Below are 27180 nucleotides of genomic sequence, written 5' to 3'. Positions count from 1 at the left end.
AACAACAATACCATTTGTAAGCCCCAATAAATGTATACTTTTCTCCTCTTTAAGGCTTGCTCTGTGATCTGTTGTGGTCTGATCCTGACAAGGATGTGCAAGGCTGGGGTGAAAATGACCGTGGAGTTTCCTTTACTTTTGGAGCTGATGTGGTCAGCAAATTCTTGAACAGACATGATTTGGATTTGATTTGTCGAGCTCATCAGGTATGAAAACATTACTACTTAAATTTGAACTTTATTTTTTATTCTCAGAGAATTAGGCTTTGGCAAGCTTTTTAATTTTTATTGCATATAATGTATTCTGGTATGTAGCTGACACAGTGTAAATTGGATTACAGATAACTATCTGCTTCTATTAATGATTAAAAATACCCTATTGAACACAAATTGTTTCTGTGGAATTATTGCACGGAATCATAGTTATTGTCACACTGTACGCTCATGTACTTTGGATTATGTTTTCAACTATTAGATGAAATATTTACTTCATAACTTGCAATCTAAAATTACACATATTTACAATTATATTAATCTTGGCTTTCTGTTCTCCTAATTGACAGGTGGTTGAAGATGGCTATGAATTCTTCGCTAAACGACAGCTGGTTACTCTATTTTCTGCTCCTAATTACTGTGGAGAATTTGACAATGCTGGTGGCATGATGAGTGTGGATGAAACTTTAATGTGTTCTTTTCAGGTATGATAAACTAGTTCTTTAAGTATCTCAGTGTTTGTGTTTCAAGATAATTAACCATAAGTCATAAATTTAAAAGCATTAGTATGTGCCTACCTAACACTAAAATAGAAAAAAATTACTGGAATTGCTTAAGATAATATTTAATTGAATCTTGATTGAAGACTAGAACTTCGGATTGTAAGTGCTATGATATCTGTTGGAAAGCAGTAATTATATGTCCATTATATCAGAAACCAAGAAAAATGTTTTCCTGGAGGCGTGAATTCAAGCTTGGGCTCTGTCAGTGGAGTTTCTTGCTAATGTACAGTATGTAAAATAATAGTCCAGTTTGTGCAAAAAAACAGTTAAACGGGGCTTGGTGTTATGTGCAGAGATTGTCATTTACAAAACTCCAAGCTCCCATCTTTCTGCTATCTTCCATGTGGCCAGGAGGAAGAATAAAGTAAAATTTGTTTATTTCTGATACCACAGCAATCAGTAATTTCACTGATTTTTTAATTTCACTTTAGCGATATCATAGATATTGGTGAACCCTGCTGTTACAAAATGTTTTGCCTGCACTTACAATTTCATTGTACGCAGCCTATATATAAGAGCAAAAATACACTATCTCCAAGTCAGTCATGGGGATTGGAGCATGGACCAAATCAGCCTGATTTCTTCTGAACTCCAGATAAATCTCCAGAACTCTAGGTGTTTTTTCTAGAGTCCAAAAACTCAATGCCTGGAAATCATTTATTCTGTTCATTTAGCAAACTGGAAATTTTCTCAAACAACAGTTTCTGGTTCATGGGTAATGACAACCCCAAAATCTTTTTAAGCAAAACTAAATTCTTGTTTGGTATCTCCTTAATTGTGTACATAGTGGATAAGGAAATCAGAATGTGTAACTGGAGGTTGTGTCATCTCGGTCCTCCTTATGAATGTAGCATAACCCATTTCTTTGTTCCTCTGAAACACTCTTGACTGAGTTAATATTGCACATCAGATCTGGTAGCCATAATGTAGCAAGGCTTATGGATGTGCAAGGTGAGAGAAAAGAGTCTGAGGTTATGTAATCCCTGTCAATGGCATAGAGATTCAGAAGAGTGGGTTTATATTCAGGTCATCTGTCCTCCTTTTTGCCATATATTTATGATTTGGGCAAGTGATTTGCTTTCTATTCTTTTCATTTTCCCCAAGTGGAGGTTGATGTAGTTTCAGTCATGACAGCCATTTTACTGTGACATAAAATGCTTTTTTAACATGTAAAATATTTCCTAAGTTCAAAGAGACTGAACTACACTTTTTCCTCTTAAGATTCTGAAACCTTCTGAAAAGAAAGCAAAGTACCAGTATGGTGGACTGAACTCTGGACGTCCAGTCACTCCACCTCGCACAGCTAATCCGCCGAAGAAGAGGTGAAGAAAGGAATACAGTAGAAAAATCAGATCTGTAAAGGACAAAACTCCATATATACAGTATATAATAAGTGTGCACTGTAAAACCATCCAGCCATTTGACAACCTTTATGATGTCACATCTTTAACTTAAAGAGACGGGTAAAGGATCTTTAATATTTTCTAGTTGACAGATGTGCAACACTGTATTGTAATAAGTATACACCAAGTTCCAGTAATCAACATAAAATCAGATCTAAACAAATTATTTTGGTTGCATAGTCATGTCAGTTTTAAAGTTGACCAACATCCCAATTTAAGCTTAATGTAATAGTTAAATCAGATGAGAGCATGATGTTTCATTTGTGTAACGTGATCTTACTGTTGCTTGACTGCTTTTATTTCTATTTTGTAGCTAGAATGATGGCAAGGTATCTTAGTTACGTTCCCTGGCTAAAAATGAACTCTGGATTTGGGGAGCCAGCTGTTGCTGTTCTTCCTCTTTCCAGTAATCTTCCTGACTTAAGTGTTTGCCCCTCTCATAGGAGTCTGGTGATTAAAGACAAACCAAGCTCAAGCTAGTTCATACAGTAATTTTCCTTCTCCAAAGAGACTAGAAGTCAGTGTTTTTCATGAGACAAAGCTTGTTGCTTTTTATCTTAGATTGCCACTTCGTGCACTGCACCATTTTAAACTAACATTATACTCACAATGGCACTTCATTCAACTAAGGTAGGGCAAAAGTGGTATTACTTAGTAGTTGGTCATGTAATATCTTGCATTAGATTTTATTAGCATGAAACATTTTTCAGCATGCTTAGCTTCTTGATAATGCCATACTTGCATTAAAGTTCATTCTGCATTTCTCAATAGACATGAAGATCCCTGTCTGACAGGCCTTGAAATACTAGCCCTCTTCCCTTATGTTCCCTGCCAGCACTCCAGGAGGGTTTATTTAAATGGATATTGATAAATAAGCATTAGGGTAACTATGGCTAATGGTGGTTGAACTGTCTAATATGTCTACATGATTGTAAGGCTTATGTCATAAACAACTATATCTTCTGGATTTTCATGATCAAAATTCATGTTCACGTAGAGATTTTTGCTTTGTAGTGTATGTATAGTAGCAATAATTTCTGTACTTGATCACGAGTCGATGCAGTATTTCTTTTCCCGCTTTCCTTTTTTAAGGATTCATATAAGTGTAAAGACGTGTAAAGTTTGTAAGAGAATAAAAATTGAAAGGCAAAGATTTCATTGAATAGGATTACAAATTTTTATTGAACACTGAGAAATTTGTAAGCTTTAAGAGGGAAGGTTCCAGTTTATACTATTCTGTGTGCAACAATAAATGTAAAAGTTTAATCTTGCCTTTGCAAATGTTACACTGAGGATTCAAAACTTGCATTTTATAAATAGCACATATTATGCAAGTGATTTCTAAGTGAACAGTTCTTTAAATTTAAGCCTCTTTTCTAATTCCATTTTGTTTCAAACACATATTAAATGTAGCTTTTTTCATTTAGTAAAGTTGTTTAATTGATTTGAAGTCTGACTGGTTATTCCAATTTTTTTTTTTAAATTCATTAGCCCTTAAAAGCATACACTAGTTGCCATGTGGGTGAAAGGTTGATACTGATGTTAATATAAACATTCAGTAAGAGTATTTGAAAACACAGTAGTGTTATTTTCCTCTTTTAAAATCATAGGACTCAGATTTTAGTTATAAGAATGGTGCAGTGCCAAGTAGCTGAACAAATGTCACCTCCAGAATAATGACTAATTTATAGTTATGGTTTTCCAGTGCAGTGATAAAAAGTTCTCATCTGACTGCGAAAAGGTGAATTCAATTCCTAATGTGGCTATCAACATGATTTTTTATAAGTAAATTATGCTGATAGCCACATTAGGAATTGAGAAGATGGAAGCAAATATTTGCATAGCCAGCCTTTTTATGTAAAACAAATGATCCTTTTTTTTTACAGCTGCTCCCTTATTTCAGAATAACATGTGGAGGTCCAAAATACGTTTTATGTGAATAATGTGTACAGCTGAGTTTAACATTCTTTTGGAAGAACTGCTATTACATCACTTCCCATTTAAGCATGCAAAAATCTTATTGAAAGGCAGTAACTTTTTACTTATGGGTATGCTGTAATTGATATCCCTCTTGTCATTTCTTAATATCTGATCACAGTGCAATTCTAATATCTCTGAAACAAATGAATAATATAATGGCTAAAGTCAACACTTACCATCTTTCTCTTGTAAACAACATTTCTGGAAGAATAATGTATTGCGAGTATTAAGGACTGATCATGATCAGTCCTTAGAACTGGTCCATGAATACAAAATCTCCATTGATATATGAGCTCTGGCATGCCATAGGTTCAATTTAAAGGTCAATGATGTGTCATCTGCAGTTTCTTTTAAATATTTTGGCCATGGGTGTATATCCTTTCTGTATAACCAGAATGGAAGGTGTAATGTATTAAGCATGATTTAAAATATTACTTTATAGTCTGTCTTCCCACCTCTCTTTTTATTCAATACTTGTGTAAAAAGAACACAGTCCCTTTTTCTGCATTCTTTCTGTAAAGCTGGTGTCACTTTTTAGTAGTATTTTTCCATACTTTTACTTCTAAGTAACTTCTACTTACTGTGTGGAGCTTTCATTCCTGCCATTGTTCCATCAAACTGTCATGTAAGCAATTTGCTTAAAGACAATCTTGTGCAATGTGGATGGACTGCTAGATTCCTATATAAAAATAGTTCACAGGATAGTTTTTGAACAAACTGTATAAATGACTTTTTTCCATATGTGTGAATGGACATTGTTTAAAACCCATCTTGTGGATGCAGAATATCATATCCAAGCTGGTTGTGTCCTGCCAACTTGGAAGAATACTGAGTTTTAGGAATAAATACAACTAAACCTCTTGATTCTGTATTCATGTCTCTTATTTGCATGTTAACTTGCCTCAATCTTACACATTTTTCTCAAGTTGTATCTACTGTTAAAGTAAATCAGTTGCAGACAAGGTATTTCCAAAATGAAGATACCACTTTAAATGCCACTAACTTTGTTAATCCTATCTCAACGCAAGGTAACAGGTACAGCCTAAAGTTCTCCATTGTTGCAACTGCTTGCTTCAGTAGAATGGATAGGGATAGCTTTCTGTGCAGCACCCCAATATCTGCTGAATTTGGGGAAACGTTCAGAACAGAATGGAGGGTTGGGGAAAAGGTCCTATTGCATAAAGACAACCTGCTTGTGTATCATTGCATATTTACAGTATCCATATTTCATTGTGGTCAGTATCCTAGAGGTGAGCTTAGATAAAAAGGGGGAGTGTTTTCATGCAGAGCAGATGCTAAAGCCCAGCCAATCATTTAAGAAATACGAAAGTACACAAATAGTACATTTTCTTTTGGATGGTGTTGCCAAAAGAACATGAATATACAAGTATCTCTTCCCTGCAGGCAGAAACATCATAGAAATATTAAAATACAGTATGTACACATTCCAGATTTGTGAAACCCTAAATTACTTTGCAAATTAAATCCCCTATATGTTCCCCCTACCCATCTTTGTAAAAACAAGAAAAGGTTTAGGGATTTTTTTTTGTTAGCAATACTTTCAGTAAAGTTACAGTTTAAGGTATATGGTTTTCCATATTTATACATGAAATCGTATTTATATATGTACAATCAGACTCATTTCTCTTGCAGAAAATTTTGTTACTTTGCACAGGCTCACAAACACATTAGAGAACAGACAATCATTTTTTATTGCTTTAGTGATGAAGAACCTGTGTAGATATATCTGTGATACGACATTTGTTGCTAGGACAGAAGACCTCCAAAGTCCCATCCAACCCCATGATTCTATTACTTTTTTTCAGGTCTGTTAGAACCCACACATCTTGTCAGCCATTGCCTTCCCCCCACAGATAATTAAGGGTTTGTTGGAATTGCCAATACTAATATTTACAAATTTAGGGCAAGAATTGTGGAATAAAGTGAGATAGGTCATTACTTTTGTTACCTTTTGATCTGGAAGACATTGAAGTATGCACAAACTACCAGTTTCAAATAGATACGTTTGAGAGATTCCTCTGATTCTGGGTGGTTATTTATTACGTATGTAGCATTTTGTGTTTTTAGGTGAAATTTGTAGTACTATTGCTTCTGTGTAGATTCATTTAGCCAAATTTCAGATAAATGTCCCACTCCAAAGCCATGTAATTTCAATCCCCCCTCCCCAAGGCAAAACACACACACCTTCAACAATCCCCTCAAAAATTTTAAGTCAATGCAACCACCCCCCAAAGGGTTTCAAGTATTTTTATTCTTTGTCCTTCAGCATGATACTCTGAAAATTGAACAGAATTGTCCTATCTTAGAGTGAAGAACCACACTGAGATGGTAGCTTGAGTCTCTAGTGATTTATTATCCTACTCTACTAGACAGAAAATCCTGCCAAAGTGAAAGGCCGTGGGAAACCTGCACAGATAAACCCAAGAATCAAGGCAGGTCTGCTATGGGTTTCTTCGAAGGAAAGTTCAAAGCCTCTAAACTACGCATGCATTTTTCCCCCTGGATAGGGGCCCCCTCCTCACCATCAGTACTCTTGACAAGAATGGGTCTAAATTTAGTCAGGGAGAAAGCAGATACCATAAAAATGGACCAGATCAGACCAGGAACTGTGGAAAATTGTAATTAATTGTAAGCTGCCCAGGTCACGAATGTGGGATGTACAGCTAGAGTGAGTGAGTGAGTGATAAAGAATTCTTGGAAAAATCCCCCAATGCATCACCAGAGAGCTACTCAAATGTTGTCAACAACTCCATTCTAAGATGGCTTCCCTTCTGGTCACATGACCCAGGACCAAGTGCATGTAGCCTGCCCCATGTTTTCCCATCTGCACATTCACAAAAAAATATGAGCACTGCTAGCAAAGGAGTTAAAATTTTAGAAAGCCATGTTCTGCCTGCTTTTCCTGCCTTATTTAAAAAGTCATAGTTAAATACACAAATTGGGTTCGTCCATTGCATGAAACTTACAACTTTGGGGGGATGGGGTAGCCTTACCATGTAAACCAAGCCATTATTGTTTTGTGTTATATGTAAATTCAGCCAATTGTGGATTATTCAATCCCTGATCAAACCATGACTTCAAGAGAACCAAGTTATTGTCATTTATCACTAATAACCTTTCAGCAAAAAAAAAAGTATAATGGAAAGCAAACAATACACATTTAAATAATAAATGCAACATACAAAATGCAGATTTTAAAATTTGACAGCACTATGTTGTATTACTATCTGTAATAGCACCAAGTAAGCTTAGTGCTTTTTTAAAATCGTTTGCCTATTAATGGCTTACTGCTAAATAATTTTTTCTAATTTGTTTCATGGCACTAGGCAAAAAGGGTATACTGAATTACTTAATTTAATAATTTCTTTAGTGAAACTAGAAATGCAGATTAAGTATATCTAAACACATGTAGATATTCTTAACATGAGTTATCAAGATTCTGGGCAACTTCCAATGGGGAAAAAAACAGGTGATGAAATACATCTTTGCCTCTCACCCTAATGAGCAATATCAGCAACTGTTGAGATTTATTTATCATTTAGACTGACTATGTGCCATTGAATCATTTTCCTTCCACCTTTCCTGGCATTACAGATTTCTCAATAGATTCAGCTTCTAACAATGAAGCTTCCTTGTCTGTTTTCCTTTGAACAAGTGCCTGTTGATGTGCTGGAAGAGTGATCTAAAATTCTTACTGCTTATGCAGATACAACCTATCTGTTATTGGATCCTGAACATAGAATTTATGAGTCAAACCTTCAGGTCCAATACCATTGCACATCTCTGAATTCCGGATTAAATAAATGGATAAAAGGCCAATGAAGAGAACCAAGCTCTTCAACAGATGATGAAATCTTCATGAAGTCTCCATTAGGCTTACCAAATAGTATCTGTTGGAAATTGCATGTGTTAAGTGGGTATGCATATTCATTTGTGAAACTTTTGCTTTTTAAATTTATGATTGGTTGAAAGAAGATAAATTCAAACCAGAATAACTCATCTATGTGATAATAGTCTCATATACAATATGTGTTCATACTAAGAAGTAACTTTTCCTGCCTGTTGAGAATCCAATCATGCTGTTATCTAAACATCTACTTAAATTTGTGAACTATTTCTATAGCAAATATGTTCAAGTCTCAAGCAGCTTTCAGCTGGATTGTGATTAGAAAAAATGTTCACCTTGCATCCCAGCATGCTTTATTTGGGTCACATGATGGTAATCTGTGATAATTTGATTAACAGCATTGTACAGAAGCAGGAAGAGGCTGAGTGACATAGTCTAGCAAGTCCCTGGCTTCAGGGAAATGTAGCAGTATACTCAAGTAACCCTGGTTTTCTTGATCCTATTAATATTTTTTTCAAGCAAAATACTAACTAGAAATGTGCACCGAATTTATCTGAAAATAGGAGGAGGAAGGAGTATTAGGTATGTTCCCCGCCTTGAGTTACTTATAAAAATAATAAAGGTGGGATATAAATAAGTAAGTAAGTAGTAAGTGAGTAAGTGTAGGAAAACCATGTCCTTGGTATTACTTATCTTGTTTTGCATTGTGATGTCTCTACATTTTAATTCTTTGTCAAGATTTTTCAAGAATCCTGATGGACAAATAAAAATGATTAATCTGGAAATGACCTCACAATATTTAGTGACTTAATTACCGTAATATGTAATACAGTATTTGCAATCTGATCCATGCAAGAAACACAATTAGCAGTTTGACAGCAGTCTTCTGCTGCCCCCTGCTGTCCAGCTAATTCTGAAAACTGAAATTCACAGAAAATATTTATTTTGGGATGAGATATAAACGATGTAGAGCCATTTTTAGTGACCAAAATTATATTGGGGTAAGATTACCATTATCTGTAAATGCTTGCTTAATCTTTTCTGTACCTTTCAAGAAAAAAAATGGTTTTGTAATGTTTGCCTATTCAAAATGACAATCAGACTCACACAGGTATTCTATGGATATCTAATTTAATAATGAATAGTATGCAGAAACACAGGCAAAACTGAGAATACCAAAAGCGCAGGATTTCTCCCAATTAATTCACAAGCAATATCAAAACCCTCCGCCCAAAATCAGTACAATTCCATCCCCTTGCAGGTGTTCCTAACAGTTGCTAGCAGTCTTCAGGTAATGTCCTTGACCAGTGAAGTTAGCCCAAACATGCATTCCTTTGTACTCGCATCATCCAGCTCACTGCCTGGCACAAAGGAACAGTAGCAGCCCCCTCCTGGACAACAACCCATGTCAGCACCAGCATGGCATGGGAACTCATTGCGATGTTTCAGGAACATTGGAACAGGAACCACGACAGGTTTCCTTATATTTTGCAAAGAAAGAATTACCTTCCATAAGTCTGTTTAAACCACAACCCAGGCATCTTATTTACTTATTTATTTATTTTTATTTTTTATTTTTATCCTGTCTTTATTATTTTTATAAATAACTCAAGGCGGGAAACATACCTAATACTCCTGCCTCCAATTTTCCCCACAACAACCACCCTGTGAGGTGAGTTGGGCTGAGAGAGAGGGACTGGCCCAAGGTCACCCTGCTGGCTTTCATGCTAAGGTGGGACTAGAACTCTATATAGTTCTGTATATTATATATATTATACTATATAGATATTTTGAAATGACTGATCTGTGCAGAGCTGTAGATAACACATGTGATATCTATGTTTTAAAAGTTGTCTCCTTATAAATAGTATTAGCACACATTTGCAGCTTAGACCTAAGACTGAGGAATAGGGTTTTTTTTCCTTCTGTCACCCATCCTAGAAACAAGATCTCTTTTAGCTGATTATTTAATATTCTGATTATGTTCTGCTTTGACCCACTGTCTTAAACCTAAACTATTCTTGGGTTAGGAGCATGGATTGATAAGTTCCTTTTGTTTCAATTGGCTGAGGGTTATGATGCCTGGGTCCCAATTGGATGGAAAATTAATGGGGAGGGAGAGTAGCTCCTCCCCAGATGATGACGTGCTCCACACTGAAGGAAAATGTCAGTCTGAGGAGATTTTTGATTGGCTGAGGAAGGCGGTGACCCATCCTGTTTTCCTTTCCCAGTGTAGGGCATTTAAGCCTGAGGTAAAAAATGGCATGGAGGATGTTTCCTGTTTTCTTAATAACTAGATGCTACTAAACACAAATCTTTGTTAGTTTTTGCCTCAAGGACTCTGAGGATGAAAAAAAAAAAAAAACTAACAGAAAAAAATTCCAGCACAGGCCTAATTTGATCACTTCAAGCCCTTTTCTGTGACAAGTATCTTTATTCTTTGGGAAAGGCCACCATTTTAATGTGTATTTTTAGGGTGGAAGGTGCCATTTCTGAAATTATTTCTGCCCCTTTTCAGCACTCCTACTTCCTACAGGGAGAACACTAGGTGTGGGGAGGAATACTTTTCTCTTTAAAAGATTAGGGAGAGCTTATTTTTCAACCCCCATAAGGTGTTTCAGGTAGGGGAAATTCTACGGTGTTGTTACTTATAAATTTATTTATTTATTTTCTATCCTGCCTTTATTATAATATTAATTAATTGGCAGGGTTAGGTGCATATGCGTGTGGGTGTTAGGCCATCTTTCGAAATAAGCTCTATGCCTTTTTGAACAAAAATAACCATAAGCAGCAGGCTGCATCCACAGAAGCCCTCGCAAGCACTGAAGGATACAAGCTAACACATTTTATAGTTTCATATTTTTTTAAAAAAACATAGCCAGTTACTAGCCCCAACACTTTTGGAACCCATTTGAAAAGGCAAACAGTGGCCACAGCTGAATACTTTTTCCAAGTGGGCTTTCCAAATCAGCAGTCTCAAAAACGGTACAGGCTGAGATTTTTTTTTCTTTTACCACTCTTATACATTGCTTTATAGTATATTTGCATGATATATCCCATGCAAATACACTCTCCTCAACACTTGTTTTTTTTCTGCCTGAGGATTTAAAAGGCAATAGAGCTGAAAAACAGATGATGAGAAAATACAAATGGTCACTGAGATTGTCTTCTACTTTCATTCACAAGGGATTTAGTTGGAATACAGCAAAGAAGTGTTCTGTAGTAAAGGTGCACGTCTCACTTTGGAGAGTTCATTTCTGACTTAGTTGTATCATTTTTACGCTGTTGATAACTACCTTGCTATCACATTTCCTTGGGTCCACCTACCACACTGTTTTTTAAAAATTATTATTAAAGCACAAATGGGAACATTGCTAAACTACAACTCCCAGCACTTTTAGTTCCATAACATGTCAGGGAAGTTATATATTCCCTATTCTGAAATCAGGCTACAGAAAAGTCAACTGCAGTAGGAAAGACCTCAAATTAGCAAAAAAATAAAGTATGAAAGCAGAAAGTTATTATTTTCACCGGATAATAAATATTTATATATTTATCATGTTTGTATACTGCAGGCTCTCAATTAAACCATCCCACAGTGCTTCAGTTCCATTGCCAAAACTAGTTGGCAGGAGATGAGGTAAGTAGGACACCATGGTGTGAGTTCACTTAAATCTAGGTAAGATATTCCTAAATACTTAATATTTTCACCTCTTCTCAGAAATGTAAGAGATAAGGAAATAATTCAAAAACAGAAGCAAAAGTGTCACATACTTTTCTTGTCATGAAGACAATGCCACATTTGTTATTTAGTTTTTAATGATGCACTTATAAATACATATGGCTATGTTCCCATAATGCAATAAGCCAAAAGATCCAGTTAACAAGCAGTCACACTGCCCTTTTTTTGTTTTTGGTCACATGTGTCCCTGTAGTTCTGGCTCTGAGTCTTAGGCTTATTGTGTCATCCAAATTTGAAGCAGGCATCATTTTGCATTTATGAGAATCAAAGTTACACTTTTTGGTTTGAGTTGGGTGACACTGAAAATCTAAAGAACCAATTGTAACAGAAAGTAAGATATGTAGCTTTTGGCTTAGTATTTCATGCCAATGTAGCCTATATAATCAATATTTCTTAATGAATTGATCTTATGATTATTAATTTTTCCTTATGGATGTATTGAAATCAGTTTTAATATTTACATTAATAATTTTTAAGTCAACATATATGCTTTATAATCTATTTTGTAATCTTAGTTTAAAACTACTAAGATTTGTAGAATGGACTGAACATTCTATGTGAAGGTACTTTCCCAATCCAGTATCACCCCAGCATATTGGGGAGGCAACTCAGAATTTGAGTGGGAATTCTGGAAGCTGCAATCCTGAGCTATCCAAGGCAATCAATTTGGGTAAAATTACTATAGACTACTGAATTATTTTATTCAATTGTGTCCCTTAAAGACTATTCTGGCCAAGGGATTCAAAAGGGCATATATTAAATTTGTAAGAAACTAAAACCTGTAGGATAGAAGGAAACGTAGATAAGATGGGAACCAAACTTGGCACAACTTTGCTGCTTTTCTGATTAGCTTACTAGTTAGAAGAGAGAGTTAAAATATATATAGGAACCTACATAGTACAAAAAGGAAGTTAAGAACTAGAAACATAAGTCATAAAATGATATAGAACAGGAGCAGGCACATTTCAAATTTATGGGATCTGCAGAATATCTAGAATTAAAACATAGTGTGAACAGTACTGTGTTATGAAACCAGAAATGAATGTGACTCACAGTCTTTCCACACATAAATTTGTTCCTGGGGTAATTTTAGAGAGGCACCTTCTACTAGTAACAATGTAAATACATATCAATATAAATACCCCCCCCTTTCATAATTGATTGCTTACACAGATAGAAGAAAAGGAACAACAAAACAAAGTACAATTACTAATGGAAGATAACAAAACAAGACAATTTTGCACAGTAAAACCTTAGTCTAGAGGTACCTCTAAACTGCTTTACTAGAGGAGTAATTTTGTTGCTATTACTGTAAAACAGTTGATGATTAGAAATTCTTGCCATCTAGTTCAAAATCCATCTATTATCTCCCTATTTTAGAGAGTCCAGAATCCCAGAACAAAAGAAGCTGAACAGAAAAAAAAAATGCAATAGAAAGATAATGTTTTATTGCTAGTACCCCAGCTTAAGTAGCATGTACAAACAATATGTATTGAATAAGTTTTCCCATTTTACTTTCTTGTTTGCCTTAAAATACACAGCTAAGTTATTCTACAATTTGGGAAGAAATATGATTGGTGCTTTTCACTTGCAGTTCATGTCTAACTGCCTTCCCTTTCTACCAAATATGTAAATTAGTTGTGTCAGTAAAAACATTTGAAGATAACAAAGTTATAGAGGATGGAGGGCTATTTCAGTGGAGGCAACTATATACTTATTTACTTACTTACTTACTTACTTACTTACTTTCCAAAACTGAGTAGCTTACAGTGCACCATCAAATAGGGTTAACATTTATAATATAATCCATCCATAGAAATTGCAACAGTCTGATGCACCACCATTTTGGGGTAGTATGATCTTACTCATCCACAAAAGCCCTTCCAAAGAGCCATAAAACATGGCTCAGTGGAAACAAAATAGGGAGGGGTAGTCTGGGTGTCCAGAAATAGACAGTCATAGAGCAGGGACCATCACCAAGAAGGCTGGACTACAAGATCCCTGGAGATGGCAATTTCTTCAGTGGTGAGACTTGCAGCAAGCCCCCTCTCCCTGAGCTTACTGAGCAGGCACTTTCAGCTTGGAAAAGGCAGCCGCAGGGATAACCATCTAAGGCTTTAAAGGTGATGGCCGGTACCTTGTGTTGCACTTAGAAACTAACTACAGTCAATGCAGCTCCTGTAACAGAGGCAGCAATGAGAACCCCAGGAGAGGAAGGGCAAATAGACAACAAAGTTAATTGGCTTGTTCACTTTTTTTCATAATACCAGTAACAACCTATATAAGGACATGTAAAACTGATATATAATGTGATGCAGTACATAGGCCAAATTGTTAATTAAGTCCTTCAGAATGCATTATCAGATACTCTCAATAAAATAATGTATATGAGGAAGATTATGCATTATCATAATTTATATTTATCTTGTGAAATGTGTTCATATTTGAATTATTTACAGTGGCTGTGCACTTTGTCCAAAAATATAACAGTATAGAATTACCACCATTAGGAACTTGGGTAATTCTGCTTTTTATCTGGAACAGGTCACTGAATTGCAAATTAGCATATATCAATACAGTATTGATAATATCAGTGGTGAGGTCCATTGTCTCAAACTTATAATTACTTACATCCACTGGTAACTGTACTGAATGATCAATAAGTTAACTAAAATTACTCACTGACTTTTATACAGTATATAACCTTTTAAAGCAACAAATACTGTAGTACCTTGCAGAAATGAGTCTAATATATGTACAATTATATTGTATTTTATGTAGCAAAAATGTGGAAAAGATATAACATTCATTGTGTATAAATAAAGATATAACATTTATTCATAGTGTATGAATAAAGATACATTTATTCATAGTGTATTTTTCATGATATCCTTTCCATAACTTTCATTTTAGCTAACAATTTATTTTTATTTCAACAGGTAACTTCATTTAGGAAAATGAAACATAACCAGAGTTGCTGTCTGACGCCTCCCACTATTACCATTCATGTAAAACCAAGTGAATCTAAATCATATCAGCAAAAAAAGACACTTGCCCTTAAACGCCCTAAGGTTAAAGACTGGCGGGAGACCTCTGGAAAAAGCATTATTAATCATAATATTAAGCCAAAACAGTCAAAAGGTTCATGTTTAATTATTCAGCGTCAGGAAATGACAGCTTTCTTTAAACTGTTTGGTAGGTTTCTTTGTACTCACTAATGTAATCTCTCTCTCTCTCTCTCTCTCTCTATATATATATATATATATACACATAACAGCCTCGTGGGGTGCAGAGTGGTAGGCAGCAGTATTGTGACCGAAACTCTCCCCATGACCCGAGTTCGATCCCAGCAGAAGCTGGATTCTCAGGTAGTGGGCTCAGGTAGACTCAGCCTTCCATCCTTCCGAGGTCGGTAAAATGAGTCCCCAGCTTGCTGGGGAAGGTGACAACTGGGGAAGGCAATGGCAAACCACCCCGCTATAGTCTGCCAAGAAAATGTTGCAAAAGCGGCATCCCCCCAAAGGGTCAGCCATGACTCAGTGCTTGCACAGGGGACCTTTCACCTTTTACCATATATATACATATATATACACATATATACACATGCATATACATACATAGTTTTATACATACAGTATGTATATTGATTATGTGCTATCAAGTCATTCATACACACCTAATACACAAACACATTACATAATTCACATTTCAATAAAATATGCAAACTGATTTTATGTGTGTGTGTGAGAGAGGTAACTTAAACTCTCACAAACTTAGAACTCTTCAACACTCTGCTTTGGTTCTCATTGGAACCAAAATATAATATAAATAAAAATCTCCTGTATTTACAGAATTCAGTGATAGTAATGACTGTGTTTCTGCAGCCTTCATTTGTGTGGAAGTTGGGAATTAGGAGGTGAGGCTCATAAAACCATATACTGTACAAAAGTTTCCATTTTGTGTTCATACCATTTTTCCTTGGTTTTGATTTTCTTTAGAGACAGCATCCTTTCCCCCCCAAATAGCTGGTGGCTTTATACCTCAAAATCAGAAATTATGAAAAAAAAAATAATTTGATTGTTAAAAGGGTAATTTCAAAGAATGCTTCCAGAGATTATAGTTAGTTTGTCACAGCTGCCTTATTTTGTAGATGATGATTTGATACAAGATTTCTTGTGGATGGACTGTTGCTGTAAAATTGCAGACAAGGTAGGCTTGTTGTCTTTAAGTCAGTAAAACTTTAAAAAACAGAGTATTTATATTCTGTTGTCATCTGCCAAACCCTACTGTTTCATGCCTTGTTCATTTCAATTTAACAATTCAATTATTATTTTAAATAACATATATCAAAGTTTAAAAATAATGTGATTAGATATGACTTAGGTAGATCAATATTTTAATAATACAAATCAACATTTTATAAATCTAAACAGAATTAATTTATTCATAACTCTTACTAGGATGTAAATGAGAAAGTGGGACCAATTCTTAATATATGCATGCTGGACAGTCCTTTCTAATAAGCAGGATGAATGCTTTATTTTGGAAAGAAGAACACAGATCTATAAACATTACAGATATTAACCAAGCAGCAAGGCAGGAGATGGATTTTAGTTTGGGCTTAGATGCTTGCCTAAATAATTGCATCTTACAGCTTTATTTATTCATTTGCTGAATTAAACATCTGACAAAATATTTAACTGTTCAAAACCCACCCAATATTAATAAAATATTGTTGGAGAGTTGAGTTCTGCTGCATCGCATCTGTTAGGGCTTAGAAAACAACAGAGTACTTTTGAGCAGCAGCCATAGGTATTGGCATCCAACACAACACCACAGGATTGTGGAGAAAGTGGCACACTGCATGGTATGCTAACAACTTCTGTGACAGGCTATTATGTAATTAGCAGCACCTCACTCTGCAGCACAAGAGGAAGGCCAGTAGTTGCAGTTTACTGGCCCATTTTCCTTTATATCAGTTATACATCAGCTTCCTGTTTGTTCACTGGTCCAGCTGAAGGTGTAGATATTATAATATAAAGTTCTAAACTTCCAGAATAACTGAAAATTTACTTGATCCTGGATAAACGTACCTATTAGTTAGGCTGGCAACTAGGGTCTGTATCACCCAGGACAAACATGGATTCTGTGCCCATTTTGGCAACCCCCCCAGTGCTCATTTTGGTGCCCCCTCTAGCACAGCACCCGGGGCACATGCCCCACTTGCCCCCCACCCCCAGTTGCAGCCCTGCTATTAGTTATGATCTATATCTGGGGTCCTACTTTAAGTCCTATTAATGAGAAGTTAGGACAGTAAGAACATGAGGCAGGGTTTCTGTAGCAGTGCACAACTAAATAATCTAAGGGGAGGCATGATTCACTTGGTTTTTAAAACCACACTGTGTTTGGTAATAATGTTCTTTTTTGGGTTGATAAAAATATTTTTTCTGTTGATTTTATCAAATCATATTTTTGTCATTTTTAGGACAAAAAGAAAAGAGGAACATTAATATTCTACTTTCTTTCAACAGTATCTTTTGGCAATGACTTTTGTTTATTTCAAGAGGGCTGGCTATAGTATAAATGAACACACCAGGCTTAATTTCTTTGTTGCTCTGTAAGTAACTCTAAACATTATGATTGCAATTAAAGTGCAAGAGAGGGCATTTATTATTTGAGACAAGAGTGGTTAGAAAAAAATCCTTTCTTGCTCCAACAAATAGGTATTTATGAGGTGTTCTTGGAGCACTTTGGGACTAATAGACTGGTACAAATATAGATTTGTAAAATGATGTGTGAACCCAGCTTGTTTGTCAAAACTAAGTAGAAGAATGGCTGATTTCTGCAGATTTCTAATATTTTAAAATGAAAGTTAAGAATGAAAATATTTATATCTTATGTTCATTGGAAAAAAACAAAAAACTAGTGTTGCTATGTAACATTGTTCAGGAAAGAAAGACCAGGGACAGGAGGGCCCTAGTAATTCTCTACTAGAATGATTACCTAAGGTTCAATTTCTTTTTGATATATATTCTTGGAGTTCTCTGTCCCAGTGAGGTGCTTAACCTTTGTGATTTGGATGGGCTTCACATTTCACCTTAAGTATAAGGTGAAAACTTCATTTCATCTCATTTTCCAAACCTTTTGGTGACTTCATCAATGACGACATTGGGAAAAATCAATATATGTTTACAACTGAAGAAAAAAAAACCTTAATGAAAATTTTTCCTATTCCAAAACCACGCCCTTCTAAATTTCAGATAAATAAGTACAAGCTTAGATAATTATACATTTTAAAAACCCAATATTTGGACCAAAAAGGTTTTTTGCTCAATTTGCATCAGTCTAAGTGAAAAGCTAATTAGGATAAAGCCAGATGTTGGCAGTAGTTATAAGCAATGCTTAGAATGCTAGTTGATAGGTAAGACTCATGAGTGTGTTATGGAATTTGCTTTACCACAATTTATTAAATAGCAACAATTGCCTAGCTTCATGCATGATACTAAATCAAGAATACGCAACTTTTTTAAAGTGGTGATTTCCCTTTATTAAGTAACAAATTATAATTATCAAGCCAGCCAAATCTGGCTGGACTGGAAGATTTCATGCCTGCACCCCTCTCACAATTATGCAATTGAACAGCACAAGAGTTTCCTTTCACCTCAGCAGAACCACTACAAAATGAGAACGTTGAACCCATCTTTAAATTGCCCACAGTAAAGGCAGACTGTTGATTTGATGGCAAAACAGTGTTTTTAACTTTAGAAACTGGCTAGTCTTCTGGAAACTCCTGAAAATTACTGAGAAGCTAGGTAAACTTCTTTCTTTTCTCTGATTGCCTAACTCCTTCAAAGAAGACTATTCCAGATGACTGGGGAAGGGTTTTAAAAATATTTTTATTAGACATTAAAGAAGGTATATAAACAACCATAAAATCAAAATAGCCAAGAAGAAGGAATAGAAAAATAAAATACCAAAAAATCAACAAGGAATGCAAAAATGTTGTGGACCTTATAGTTTCCAGTATATCATTAGTTATAAATAACTAAATATATTTGTGAATTTACTCACTTGTATATTTCTATATATTTACTCACTTGGCTGGAACAAATGAAGAATACCAATTCTTATCTGATCAGATAGTACCTGACTCTACAACCATACCGATTTAATATCATACATTGAGCTGGACAGCAAAACCTCATTGCTGACTTCTTATCGCAGTATGATAAAGACACTGAAATTGCACTAACCTCATGAAAAGAAAAAAAATCAAAGACTCTGTTGATTTTTTTTCTTTCTTTCAAAGGGAGTGAGGGATGTGGAAGAGCAGGCTGCCTGAAAAATTTGCAGGTACCTATACTGCCTTCTTTCCCTTCCATTTGAGCCTTACCCCCAGAGTCAACACAGCAGAGTTGCCAATAAAGCTGCAACCTTGACACAGGTAGAGGAGGAGACAGGAGGGGAACAGAGGAGAGACATGTTTTGCAGCTTTTCAGCCAACAGCAAACAGAGTACAGCAGCCAAACGAAAGTTGTTTTTTTCCTTCAGAAGGAATGGATGGTCCAAAAGAGAGGAAAAAAAGTATAGAGATCCAGCAAGACAAAGCACAATGTAAATAATTCAATTATTTGAATTAATAATTCAATTAACAGTACTAAGAATTTGTCCTGATTTAGACACCTGTAAAATTGAAATATATGCTCTATACATAGAAAAGCCCCACTTCGGAATGTAGTACAAATCCATGAATTATGTTGTAGTCCAGAAATGTTTTCCAGTTTGAGTTGAATTCTGTGCCAGGTTTACTTTAAGGCATGAAGTTATTCTAAACATCAAAGCCTACTCCCACAACTTGGTTAGTCATTCTTCCATGGAGGGCATCTGGGTACATAACTTTTTCTTAGTTGAGAGTTGTCCTCCAGGAAGTAATGGGTTAGTCCAGGATCCAATTTATATTGAACTGAACTGAATTCAAATTAAACACTGTTATTATGATTATTCTCTAATCATGTATTAAATATCATGAGAAGGCACTATACAAATCTCTATAAGTAAGTAATCCCCCCCCCCATCTCTCATAGAATACAGGTGCATGGGCTCTTCTCTGACAGACAAAAAGAACAGAGGGATTCCTGGAATAGGTTCTAATGTTCCTCCTATGCCCTAAACAAAAGCACAGTGATTGGAGAACCCAAATAAAGTAATTCCTTGACTAGATGATATAGCTGTCAGTCAAATAAATATCCCCCACTTACATCTGACAGTTTCCACAGAAAGTTTGGGAGAACATTTACAGTACATTGGTTAAAAGAAGAAAACTTTTCGGAGGAACTAGCAAAGTTCAGGACTACCCCAATTTGTCTCAGATTGCTTTGGATTTAAGATGGCTGAATACTTTCAAGACAAATCCAGAAATGTACTATATAGCAATGTCATAGGGCTGTGCGAATCTGCCAGAAAAGATGCTTTGCAATACACAGGAGTATTTGAATCAGTAAAACAGAAATGTCTTTTTCCAGGTTTCCTTGGCTGCTTCATAAGTGGCTTCCAGCTTCCAACTCTGCCTGTGCTGTTGAAACAAAAAGCTGTGGATATATAAACAAAGACAGTTGGAAGAGGCTTTTAAATCAAGTATGACTGTGCAAAAAGTTGCAGCCTCTTTATTGATTCAAAGTGCTTCCTGCAAACTGAGAAGCACCTATGTCTAAGGATTTTTACAGCCCTATATAATAATTTATTATATCAACTATAGTATATAATAAATATAGAATATAAATTATATAAACTGTTTTATATTATATGCAATCATTATCCTGATAAGTGAATAAAATAAGCAAAATTCTACAATGCTCAGATTCCAAAGTACTTTAAGATAGCCAACAATTTGTTTTATAACAATTGTTTCATTGAATTTTTGCCAAGCCTCTGCTCTATCCATACACATACATAAAAATTTTATACTAGGGTAGGTAAAATTCAGTGCTAAAGAAATCTGTCCAATATCATCTCCTTCCTCTGTGGGCAGTTCTGGTTGGTGCCGGGGGTGGGGGGCGAGGTTTAGCCATAGGCCCCTTTTATGCAGGGTGCCTCAGGGCTCTACATGAAGCTGTTGGGTGATGTCATTCATCAGCATAGGGTGCAGTATCATAAGTATGCTGATGATACTCAGATGTGTATCTCCACCCCAGGCTGGATTAGTGACGTTGTTGGAGTGCCCAGAGAATGTGAGGGTCTAGAAGAATGGCTATGACCCAATGCTATCAAGCAGAATGAGTCTTTGAGTCAACACTTAATGGGGTAGCACTCCCTGGGAGAGAGTTGGGGCATTGTTTTCCTGGACTTGAGGCTCCTGCTGAAGGAGCAGGTAGCAGCCATGGCTGGGGGGTTTTGCACAAAAACAACTTGTGCACAAATTGCATCCTTCCTATACTGGGAGGCCCTGTTCATGGTCACTCATGCCTTGGTTAACTCTTGACTGGACTACTGCAATGCAAGACTGCTGTTGAAGACCCCCTAGAAGGTTCAGCTGGTCCAGGATGCGGTGGCAGGAGCACTTCTGGGTGCTCCAAAGTTTGCCCATTTTATACTGCTTCCGTGTGAGTTGTAGTGGCTCCCAGTTGCCTTCCAAGTAAGTGCTGGTTACTGCCTTTAAAACCCCAAATGGTACAGGGCCAGGTTACTTGTGGGACTATCTCTCCTTGAGGGTACCTGCCAATCCCACCAAATCTAACAGGATAGGTGTGCTTCAGGTTCCCTCTATCAAACAATGTCATCTGGCAGGACTTAGAAGGTGTGCTTTCTTTGTAGTGGCACTTGCCCTATGGAACAGTCTATCCCCTGAGATCTGGAAGGCCCTACTCTCTTGGTCTTCCGGAAGGCCCTGAAGACCTGGCTCTTTCCCCCAGGTGCTGGCCTGGGACTTGAGCTTAGCTGGTATGGGCAGCTGATGTGTTGTTGTTATGGTACCTTCATTAGAGTGTGATGGTCTTTAGTTTTGTGTTTGTGTTTATAATGTATTTATATTGATCTGATTGTTTTTAGCCTCCCAGGGTTGTATTGTGTAAGATGGCAGCCATATAAATCTTTTAAATAAATGCAAGCATAAAAGAAATATCAATTATGCAAAAGGCATTCTAGCTTGATTTGCATTCAGCCTGTTTCTGCATTCTGAAGCTGCAAGATTTAGAAATTTCATTTCTTCAAAAGCTGGAATTTTCAGGATGCTGAATTTGTATCTAATTCTGTATTTTGGCTTTTGACTTCCTTTCTGTGTATAGCTCTGAGATTAGAACTCTGAATATTAGGTTAAGATAAGCAAATGTCAGAAATGATAACCTATTTTCGTACTATAAAAAATAAGCTTAGTCACATTTGTCCAAACTAAATTGTTTTGAGCAATCTGTAATGACTTGGGGTCAGAGGTAAGAAAAAAGATGGGGGACAATGGTAAAGAATTGACTAAAGTTATATTTAACTGCCATACTGCATGTTATTGTAGGTACCTTGCAAATACCGTTGAAGAAGATGATGAAGAGTCAAAATATGAGATTTTCCCATGGGCTTTAGGAAAAGCTTGGAGAAAACTCTTCCCCGATTTCTTGGCTCTGAGGGATGAACTATGGAGTAAGATGGAATACAGGGCTATAGTAAGCAGACGCTGTTGTGAAGAGGTAAGAAAATTATGTTTTATATGTATTAAGAAAGAGGATAAAAAGGTAAAGGTAAAGGTTTCCCTTGACATTAAGTCCAGTCGTGTCTGACTCTAGGGGGCGGTGCTCATCTCCGTTTCAAGCCGAAGAGCCGGCGTTTGTCCGTAGACACTTCCGTGGTCATGTGGCCGGCATGACTAAACGGAACGCTGTTACCTGCCCGCCGAAGCGGTACCTATTAATCTACTCACATTTGCATGTTTTCGAACTGCTAGGTTGGCAGGAAAGAAAGAGGATAGGTGAATTATAATAAGCAAATTCTGTTTTTAAATAGAGCACCATTCTTTGTTTTCAACGATCTAGTAGTTATTTTTAAACACCCTCAAAATTATTGTCACTCAGTTTAATTGCTGGTTGTTATCATATTTTCAAAGCACTCTAATGAATAACTGATCTTCATCAAAGTGGGTGCACATTTCAGAAAACATGATACTAGCACTTATTCGAAAATACGAAATAACCTATGAAGACAGTGCACAGTACATAATTTGATCTTAGCTTTAAGAACAATCCATTTCATGCTTATTTTGAAGTAAACCTCACTGAAGTCATGATCTCCCTCAAAAGTATATTTACATAGGATTAGGCTGTCATACTGTAATTCTATGAGCTTACTGTATCTTCATGTCCCCTACGTGCAGCACAAACATGTCCCCATAACAATTTTTATATGACATGTCCTTGTAACATTGCCTTTTTCTCATCCTCAGCCCATAGCTGAGGCAGCTTAAAGTTCTCATTAGCTATTACACTTTTAATGTAGTGTTTTCCCTCTTCGTCTGATACAATTTTTGCTGTAGATAATCTGGGACACTTCATTAACAATGTGGTTGATGTGGTGGGCAGGGGCTGGGATCTGTTGGCTATTTTGTTGTATGTCTCTTCTTGTCCAGATGCTAGATACTCCCCTTAGCTGTTTTGACTTGGGATGCAGAATTGTCTAGTACCTGGGCTTCCAGAGCTTAAGCCCATATACTGTAATGCATTTCCAAATAACTTAACAAGTCTTAAATGGGTTTCCAATATACACAGATTTAGCACTCTTTTGAATATCAGTATGTTAATATTTCACAACTGGAGCAGCCTATAAACCCAGTAAAATAAAGAAATAAATAAAATTATAATAAAGATGTGTCATGAGTAAGGATGGCGAGCAGGGGGCTCCTTTCCAGACTGTTAAGCGCATGCGTAGTTCCCTGTCTCAGTGTTTCCTGGGAGTCAGGACAAGATGTTTATGAATCATAGTTTTAGCGCTCTCCTGAGAATGTTGCACAGAACCTCAATTTAAAATTGGGAAAAAGTACTGGGTTCTGCCATTTGTTTGTTGCTGGTTCTGTTATCAGTGAGTGCATTATAAGTTTTCCACTGTTTCTGCCAAAAAAGGGTTTCACATGACTCTTTATTTTTTACTGTTTCTATTACTTGGGGAGAGTGCCATTTTGCCTACTCCATGGGGAACTTCCAGATATAGCTAGTGACAGCCATTCATTGCCAGTGCTGCTATACCTTTACAACACCTTGCTTCATTCCATTCCCCTCCTCCATGCCTGTTAGCCTAAGCCCAAAAGATTAGCCACAGGTAGAGAGGGGCATGGGATGAAGCTGTAAGGAGTGCTCTCAATGCTCCTTGCAACCCCTCTTCTGCACTTTGGACCTTTTAGTTGGGCTTTTTCTGAACACAGATCTAGAACTCTTGGGGAAGTAGTTCCTTCCTTTTTACTCTTTCCCTTGCTCTATACTTATTAGCCCAACTTTGCTAATAAATAGCAGGTTTTTTTAATATATATAATGATGTTCTTGTTCGTTAAGAAAATCAGTCTTGCCCACTAGCTTTTATGATTTCTGTGCAATATTTGCTATCTGATAGTTCTGATGCAGTCCTTTTGAGGTAAGATTCTTTGACACAGGTAATGGCAATTGCTTCAACACATTATGTATGGCAGCGAGAACGTTCTCTCTATCATAGTGGAGCTATAAGAAACAGTTGCAGAAGTGAAGTACAGCTGCCTCGAGGACCCAATGCCACACCTGCAGACTGTTTGCTTTGTGGGAAAAAAACACGATATATAAGGCTGGGATTATCATCCTCTTCCTCCACTGACACTCTGGAAATGATGGAGCAACACACCACTCCTGGATTGCCTGATACTGCTGATAAAATGCTCTTTGATCCATCTTATCATTGTAACTCCCGAGGTAGGATAAGTGTCCATAGAAATAAATTTATTACTGTAATGCTTAAATTTCTAATCTACCTCTAGCCAAGAAGTCAAAAGGGCTGTATGTTTAGAGATCACATATTTCACATGTCCCTCTCACTGGCAATGTTTTGTGTCCACATGAATACTACAGAATGGGTAAAATACTGTCAAACTTTCTAAAGCTATAGTCACAATGGCCAATGATGGGAATTCCATTTTGATATACAGAATCAGGTTGTATTTAATATTCAGAGCACAATCCTGTACATGGTAAAGATATAAAAAAGCACCTCAGCAGCAGCCAAAGCTGCATATTTAGCATGCATACAATTTTTTTTTCTGAAGTTGCTATTTGGTGGAGAAATGGTATTGGAAGAATTTAAGCCTTTGATTTAAAGGTTTAATATTAAAATGTATTCATTTTTGGAAATAAAGATAATCCTGCACTAAGTTTGAAACAAGTTTAGGAGTCAAATGTAGCCAAGCAGTTAGATGATGCAATATGGCAGCCCTTGTGGAAGTCCAGGGAATTCTTAACTGCTTCAAGGCAGGAACTATCCCTGAAGATTTTACACTGCTGGCATTTAACCTCTATAAGAATTTCATATATAGTACACAATTACTTTATGAGATGCTGGAGGGTTTGCAATCAAAAAGTGATTTTGTTCCATCTTTGGTGAGAATGCAGTAAAATTTCAAAATTTTGGAGGTTTTTAACAAAATGACAGCAATAACCAAAGATAGACCTCTCACTAAAATTTGGCTTAATACATATATTGGCTGAAAGGAATACAAAATTTTAAAACAAAAAACTCACTGTTTACCTGCTTATAGTAGCAAAGTCAATCATTGCCTACTAATGGAAATATCTGGATAATTTGTCACTTGAAAAATGGTTCAATCAGATTTGGTTGATTGCCCTGCTTGAAAAGGTCTTAGATAACATTCACATTCTCAAAAACAAAGTGGGAAATAATTATTCTATTGGGATTAGCAGAATTTTATTAGTTTTATGAATGGAAAAATTATTCCCCTTCAAGATGTATGGAATATTTAAATATAAATGGCCTAAATAGTATATAGAAACTAAAAGAACTAAATATAAATAAATAAGAATGTAAGCTTTATTTTTTTCTCCATAAACTGCTGATCCCTTGTTTGCATTTGTGATTCGCAATTGATAGAAAAGAGTAAAACCTTGCTTTCGAGTCTACAGGCCTTAGCTGAATCATGATTTCAATAATACTCACATTATACTTGTGATCTTGCCAAGAAAACTGCAGGGACTTGCAGACATGATTGAATGGATTAAAAAAAAGTGATAAACCTATTGATTCAACAACTATGAAGCCTTTTAGATAAGTTATTGTTACATCCATTGCCCTAAATAGAATCTATTGCTGATGCCTGCACAAGGGGACTGTTGTGTTCACATCATCCTGTATTGCTGTTATTTTCCTGCCAATTTTTAATTCACGTAGAAGTTTCACATTGTTTCTGTACTTGAAAAGTATGACTATACGTAAATGCTTCTCATTTTAAATTGTGAATTTGTATAATTTAACCTATAATTTTTTGCACAAAGCTAACAAAGTTTAGCAGAAAAGTAAACCTAACTGATTCCTTCTCAAAACCATTTATCAATTTCCAAGCAAGTAGTATTACATTTATTTTGAATAAGGGTGCAATGTTTGTTTCCTAATAAATCTAGAACAACAACAAACTTAAGGATGAAGAAGTGTGTAAGTGGTACCAATACAGTGAATGTAAAAATGAAATGGATTGCGAAAAGTGTACAGTTCTGGATATATTCTGCGAAATTCATTAACTTAATTTCTGAAATATATTTACATAGTAAACCATGGAATCCTTATGCTGGGGACACTGAATATACTGAAGTTACTTAGATTTAGGCATGATTTTTTAGGTCAGTAAGCAATCTGCATTCATTCTTCATGACTTCTTGATTACTCCATAAAGTCTTATTGATGGTTTTGGCACCAAACAAAAATATCAACATTGATACAGCTGTAAAAAAAAGTAACGCAAAAGCCTTTGATCTGTTGTCCTTTTTACTATGCGATAGAACCCAGGAGTTGGTAATGAAAGAACATCTAATGCACCAAGAACATAAGAGGTAATGAGCTGAAGGCAAGAACAACAGGAAGTATTTTAAGTAACTGTATAGTTCACTGGAAAGCCTTTTCAGTTTTATTTTGCTAGTTAGGTTTTTCATTCTACTGTTCCTATTTACATAACCTGTTCTGAATTATACAAAAAACATGCTGGTTTGTCCATAATGACACTCTAAGCTCTCATATATTTCCATTATTTTTTTTTTACAGATTCTAATGAACTACCTAGTAATGGGAAAAAAAATAGTCGAGATAAATCCATGGACTGGTTTACTGGAAATGAAGAATAAAACTCAACAAGTTTGGAAATGAGTAGAAAATGCAATTAATTGAACTAAACACAAAATATGTGTCAAAATGTTTG

At 36.0% G+C, this 27180-nt stretch overlaps 2 protein-coding genes across 2 annotated transcripts in view; both read left to right on the top strand.

Moving 5' to 3' along the window:
• PPP1CB (protein phosphatase 1 catalytic subunit beta) overlaps nucleotides 1-5022 on the top strand; it is a 28966-nt gene extending 23944 nt beyond the window's left edge. The window contains exons 6-8 of the mRNA XM_063304573.1: nucleotides 55-206; nucleotides 563-697; nucleotides 1997-5022. Coding sequence (XP_063160643.1) covers nucleotides 55-206; nucleotides 563-697; nucleotides 1997-2101 — 392 coding nt within the window. The 3' untranslated portion in view covers nucleotides 2102-5022. The remainder of the gene's footprint in view (nucleotides 1-54; nucleotides 207-562; nucleotides 698-1996) is intronic.
• A 6557-nt stretch (nucleotides 5023-11579) lies between these two features.
• Nucleotides 11580-27156, top strand: SPDYA (speedy/RINGO cell cycle regulator family member A). Its single transcript, XM_063290254.1, has 7 exons — nucleotides 11580-11666; nucleotides 14708-14963; nucleotides 15919-15977; nucleotides 17300-17385; nucleotides 22270-22441; nucleotides 24388-24676; nucleotides 27027-27156. Exons 2-7 carry the CDS (start codon nucleotides 14726-14728, stop codon nucleotides 27104-27106), a joined length of 924 nt encoding a protein of 307 aa, XP_063146324.1. The 5' UTR covers nucleotides 11580-11666; nucleotides 14708-14725; the 3' UTR covers nucleotides 27107-27156.
• The last annotated feature ends 24 nt before the right edge of the window (nucleotides 27157-27180 follow it).

This window comes from Candoia aspera, chromosome 1 (genome assembly GCF_035149785.1).
Source record: "Candoia aspera isolate rCanAsp1 chromosome 1, rCanAsp1.hap2, whole genome shotgun sequence".
NCBI classification, from domain to species: domain Eukaryota; kingdom Metazoa; phylum Chordata; class Lepidosauria; order Squamata; family Boidae; genus Candoia; species Candoia aspera.
The sequence above is the reverse complement of the archived record's forward strand: the minus strand, read 5'-3'. Positions and strand labels throughout refer to the sequence as shown.